Source organism: Trachypithecus francoisi, unplaced genomic scaffold (genome assembly GCF_009764315.1).
Source record: "Trachypithecus francoisi isolate TF-2019V2 unplaced genomic scaffold, Tfra_2.0 Lachesis_group1, whole genome shotgun sequence".
Classification (NCBI taxonomy): Eukaryota; Metazoa; Chordata; class Mammalia; order Primates; family Cercopithecidae; genus Trachypithecus; species Trachypithecus francoisi.
In genome coordinates, this window is record NW_022681454.1 from 138,716,832 (window position 1) to 138,723,103 (window position 6,272).

General features: G+C 37.2%; 1 protein-coding gene across 1 annotated transcript; it reads left to right on the forward strand.

Annotated features, from left to right (window-relative positions):
* The first annotated feature begins 212 nt into the window (after positions 1-212).
* LOC117085959 (40S ribosomal protein S20-like) lies at positions 213-738 on the forward strand. The gene has a single exon (XM_033215347.1). It carries the CDS (start codon positions 331-333, stop codon positions 688-690), a length of 360 nt encoding a protein of 119 aa, XP_033071238.1. The 5' UTR covers positions 213-330; the 3' UTR covers positions 691-738.
* Positions 739-6,272: the final 5,534 nt, after the last annotated feature.

Consider the following 6,272-nt stretch of genomic DNA (forward strand, 5'->3'; position numbering starts at 1 on the left):
ACTAAAAATACAAAAATTAGCCGGGCGCGGTGGCGGGCGCCTGTAGTCCCAGCTACACGGGAGGCTAAGGCAGGAGAATGGCGTGAATCCGGGAGGCGGAGCTTGCAGTGAGCGGAGATCGCGCCACCGCACTCCAGCCTGGGCGACAGAGCCAGACTCCATCTCAAAAAAAAAAAAAAAAAAAAAAAAAAAAAAAGTCAGAACTGCTTTCTTTTCGAGGAAGACGCTGTTGTAGGACTTGCGGATCTTTGGTTCCCATGCTCCTGCTCCTGACTCACCGCTGTTCGCTCTCGCCGAGGAACAAGTCTGTCAGGAAGCCGCGCAGCAGCCATGGCTTTTAAGGATACCGGAAAAACACTCGTGGAACCGGAGGTGGCAATTCACCGAATTCGAATCACCCTAACGAGCCGCAACGTTAAATCCCTGGAAAAGGTGTGTGCTGACTTGATCAGAGGCGCGAAGGAAAAGAATCTGAAAGTGAAAGGACCGGTTCGAATGCCTACCAAGACTTTGAGAATCAGTACAAGAAAAACTCCTTGTGGTGAAGGTTCTAAGACATGGGATCGTTTCCAGATGAGAATCCACAAGCGACTCATTGACTTGCACAGTCCTTCTGAGATTGTTAAGCAGATTACTTCCATCAGTATTGAGCCAGGAGTTGAGGTGGAAGTCACCATTGCAGATGCTTAAGTCAACTATTTTAATAAATTGATTACCAGTTGTTAAAAATAAAAAAAAGAAAGTCAGAACCAAAATCAAGGTAGAACATAAAAGATTTTGTTCTGATCTATAACACTTCAGATTTTTGCAAAAATAATATGTTCATGAACACGTCAATATTTCATGAACACTTCAATAGTCTTCTAAATAGAATCAGCCCTTGGTCCTTGGGTTTTCCCATAAGACAGGGTAGACTTTTCCCTTAAAAGGGATATATACAGCCCAGAATATTGGTGGAATGTTTAATTTCTCAAGTTCTAAATACACTTTTTAGGCCATCAACCGTATAAAGTATATATATTCCTCCTTTCCTTTCTCTTGATAAAATTGACGGACTTCCGATTATCAAGCAAACTGATCTCTTTATTATGTTGTATCAGGATTATTCTTCAAATGACATTACCAAATGTATCCCATTATTAAAGAAAATGGGTGCTTTGTTTTATTTAATAAAGCAACACTGACTGAAGAGCGGTCACAGTAGACTTACAAAAAATATGGGGTGGTATGGACTGAATTACTTCCCCCCAAAATTTATGTTTGAAACTCTAATTTTCAAAGTGACTACAATTTGAGATAAGGCCTGTGGGTGGTAATTTAGGTTAAAAGAGGTCATAAGTAGGGTCCTAATTCGAAGGAGTGGTGACTTTATGAGAAGCAGAAAGAAGGGAGAGATGTCTTTCTCGTTGAACACATGAAGAGGTCCTGTGAGCACACAATGAGAAGGCTGCCACCTACAAGCTACGAGAAGAGAGCTCAGGATGAAATTTACTTTCTGGAATCTTAATCTTGGACTTCTAACCTCCAGAACTGTGAGAAATAAATGTCTGTTGTTGGACCCATCCACCGTGTGGTATTTTGTTATGACTGCCCTAAGCAGTCTAAAACATGGGTGTTCTACTCTTTTCTGCCACTAGGAAAAGGACATATGAGGTTTTTGCCAATAACTCACTTCTCCCTGTGTGGTGGGTGGAGAGGTAGTTCCCAAAGAGATACGTCCATAGCCTATCCTCAGAACTTGTAAATATTACCTTATATGGCAAAAGATTGACTATTATCTTACAATGGTAACTGATGTGATTCAGTTAAGAATTTTGAGATGAGGGGATTAGCTAAGATTTTCTGGTTGGGCCTTAAATGCCATTACAAGTGTCCCTGTTAGAAAAGGCAAGGTAGATAACATGGAAGAGGAGGTGGCAGTGTGGCCAGGGAGGCAGAGACTAGAGTGATACAGCTGCAAGTTAACAAACACTGATAGCCACCAGAATCTAGAAGAGGCAAAGAACTATCTTAGATTCTCCTTAATTTTGTACGCCTGGCTTCTAAAAATGTAACATTTCTATTTTAAGCCATTCAATTTGTGGTCATTTGTTGCAGCAGCCAGAGGAAACTAGTACACTCCACTTCAGTTTGCTCATCCATTTTCAGTGGATCCACAGTCTCTCTACATGTCTCATGTCAAATTTCTTTATAAAGCATTTAAAACTCCTAAGTTAAACCATGTGTGTGTGCATGTGTATACATATAAGTCTTGAGATATTTGGGAAGTCTCTGTTAGCTTTGTTGACTTCATTTAAAAATCAGTTCCTCATATTCTAAGGATGTATTGTTAGAGATATTTCCATTAAAAACAAGAATAAGGCAACGATTCTGGCTTAACCCTTATCTATAACATTATTCTAAAATTCTTCTGAATTATATGAAAATACAATAAGGATCAAAAATAAGGGATTTACCTATTAAACAAGAGGAGAAAAATAATTATGAGCAAGTGACATGAGTGTCCACTTAGACGTTAAAGTAGAACTTACCAAAAACTGTTAATATGTGAGTTCAAAAAAGAAAGCAATTAAGAATGGCTTAAACATAGTGACAGCTTTATGTCAGCTGTACTCAGCTAAAGTTAAGAAGTCATAATAAAATCTTGGTAATATAAGTTATTTAAAATTTAATTATTATAAGAACTTTAAGGGACTGGCTGTAGTGGCTCATGCCTGTAATCCCAGCACTTTGCGAGGCCGGGGCGGGCAGATCACTCGGGCCCAGGAGTTTAACACCAGCCTGGGAAACACTGGCAAAACCCTGACTCTACAAAAACTACAAAAAATAGTTGGTCATGGTGGCATGTGTCTGCAGTCCAAGTTACTTGGGAGGCTGAGGTGGAAGGATCACTTGAGCCTGAGAGGTCAAGGCTGCAGTGAGCTGTGATCTCACCACTGCTCCCCAGATTGAGCAACAGAGTAAGAATTTGTCTCAAAAGCAAAGCAAACCAAAACAAAACAAAAAAACTATAAAACACATATAAACAAAAATTAAATTCTTATGGAATACATGTAGAAAAAGGCATGCTATATTTCTTGATGGCAAAATTATTTTTAAATCAATAAGTATCTGCCAAATTAATGGTATGGCTTAATGTAATTGTAAGCAAATCTTAGCTAGATTTATTTAGACTTTAACTAAAGATTCATTTGAAAGAATAAATAAGCCACTAATATCATAAAGATACAATTTTTTTTAAGTCAAAACTCTCTAATACTGCCTCCCAAAAAAATCAACAGATCAATGAAACAAAATAGCCCTGTCGGTCATAGTAATTTTATGTTAAGGGGACATATCAACTATTATTAGTGAATGGGAGGGCTATTCATCAAATGATTGGGAACATTAGATGATTATTTGGAAAATTATAAAGTTTAATTTTTAGCATATAACAAAATAAATTCTGGATACACTGAAAAGTTAATATCAAAGATAAAATTTTTAAATACTATTTATAATTTATATGAACATTCTTCTGAGCTCTGAATTGAGAAAGACTTCTGAAACATACAATATTTAGTTTAAAAAAATCCATAATAAAAACATTTTATATTTTACTACATAAAAATCATAATCATAAAAGTCTAACATTTGTATTCATAAAAACATTGATGAACAAAATTAAAAGGCAATCTTAAGAGAATATTTGCTATGAACATGATGGATATAGATTTTATCATTAATTACATAATGCAGATGTTATTTTTTTCTGTGTTAATTTCTATTTCCAGTTACTGTCACTTCACCTAAATATTCAACCATGAATCTTGAAGTCTTCGGGGTAGAAGGGAAATGTTCTACACAGGAAGGATATGTGCATCCCTTCTGGCTCAAGGCATTGTGGGGATGAGGAAGAAGATGCAAGCAGAGAAGGAAAATAGACTTGAGTTATTGATGACCATCTCCCACCCTATTCTCATTTCTTTTGAGCTTGCATTTTGGGGAACTGATTTTAAAAACATCCAAGAGTTATGGAGTAGGCTGTCTGGAGAGTGGCTTGCCTCACTATGTACTCATAGTGGGCTAGTAATGACAATATTCTAGAAGACTGTGGTATCCATCATGGTACTGGAGTGATGGCCTAGAGCTGTCACTTGATGCTGAGATAGACTCTCAGGAAGTGCCCCTGGTCCCAGCAGCCTCTGTATGTCAAGCCAGGGACCCAGAGGTGGCAGTGTGTCTGTTAAGAGGGCAGAGTGGGGCTTGAATGTAGGTGAAGTGACCACGGTGGGCAGGGATGTAGAAACCAGCAGCAAGTGGCCAGAACCGAGGACTCCAGTGAAGGGTGCCAGCACGTGAAGCTTAAATTGCTAAAGGGGACTCAATCATAGTCAGAAGTCACCCATCCTGGGAATCAATAGCCCAACCACTCGGCAGTGAAGACAAGAGGATCCTGAGAGGTCAGGTCAATCTGAGGACCCCAGGCTCTCCAAAGCTCTATGATCATAGGAAATGGAGATGGTAGAGAGCACAGAAAGGAAAATAGCCTGTGAGGATCAGAGGATTTGCAGGTTACATAAGGGGCTTGCAATCTCTTCTTATACCTGTAACATGAGCAAATTTCTGGCTTAACTCCAGGTGTTGCCTATCTGTATATTTCTGAAAACTGAAGCATTCTTCTGGAAAGTGAATCACTGAGGGTGTGGAGTGAGGATAGACCCTTTAGGATTATGCTCTCCCTTCTTTTCTCATCTGTTCCTTCTTTTTTACATATCCCTTGTTCAAGAAGCAAAGACCTTCCCATTCTGTTTGTCATATCTTCCTATGCTATGGTCACAAGCCTCTTGGATTCGTTCTCTTTTCAGAGGGGAGAGTCTCTCCAAATTCCATTAAATAAACACTTTTTCTACATCCTCCAGGTGTACCTCTCTACCTGGGAGCTGTGGTATGACATGGAAATAGAAATCTCTGAGGATGAAAATTGTTTGCTTTACTATCTTCTAAATATTATCTAGTAAAAAGTCTTAAATAGCTCATGCAACTGATAAGAAAATTGAGAAAAGACCAAATAAGAAATTCACAACAGAAAAAATAAATTTATTAAATAACATTTAAGTTCACAAGTAATCAAAGATACACATTTAAAAACACAAAGCCTTATTAAATCGACAATTAAGAGAGTTCCCAATGTTTGAGAGAGTGCTCTAAAAGACGATTTTTTTTTTAAATCATGCTGTGGGTAATGTAAATTTGCTTTGAGCTTTCATAAAGTAATTTGGCTATAAGTTTTTGTATTCTTCAAATGATCTTCTTAGATCACATGCTTCTTATGATTAGAAAAGACAATAAATATGGCTTTAAACAAAGTTAAGTATCTCTCCTTGGCATTCATCACTGCTGACTGTAGTAGCCTATGTGGGGTTGGGGAGACATCCACCTGGCATTTCCTATAGTGCTTATCTACATTCACCAGACATGTATATCAGTAACTGCTGGCAGGCAGCCAAAGTGACAGGGATGTTGTGCTAGGAGTTTTAAGTAGCTTTAATTTTCTGTTTCAACTGAAATTCTATGTAGACTTTTTCAAACATATGTAATTATTCAAACACAAATCAAAGCATTAAATTAAAATACAAATAGTAAAATTATTTTTCAAAGAAAAGTTAGCACATGAATGGTTAACAAATCCTTAAGAGATACAGCAATGTGTTGCACATATACAAGTTCATGGAGCAAATTTAATACAATAACCTAATAATAACAGTGACATAAAACTGTATCAAAATGAAGATGAAATCTCAGATTAAGGTGGCAAATGTTCAACTGAATCACTGTCTCCTCTGACAGGTGACTTCCTAGGGACTGCATTAACACTCAGAAAAGCAAGCAACTGTCCCTTCAATTCCATGATGACATTTTCACTAGGAAATTGGCACAAAGTTACCATCATATACACAAAGAATAAAGGATTCAGAAAGACCAAAAGCCAGAAAAAGTATTATCTTCATACCTTTTAACTTTTCCTAGAAAAACTACATATATATATATATAACCCTAACCCTATTTTAGTTCTATATATACAGAAAGAATATATATATATAAATGTTTTCCCTTGGCCCTTTTATAAAGGTGATAAAAAGAGCCCTAAGAAAAGAAGTGTATATTTATCTGCTTTGTAAAATGGGATTAAGATAACTATTTTCCAAAGCTAGATTCCTCTAAGCTAAATGAAAAACTATTCTTTCCTCTCACTTCTATGTTTTTCTAAAACACATTAAAATCTTTGGTTC

What these genes read in the sequence shown, in the direction of transcription:
- LOC117085959 (XM_033215347.1), top strand. Translation starts at nt 331, where the DNA reads ATGGCTTTTAAGGATACCGGAAAAACACTCGTGGAACCGGAGGTGGCA.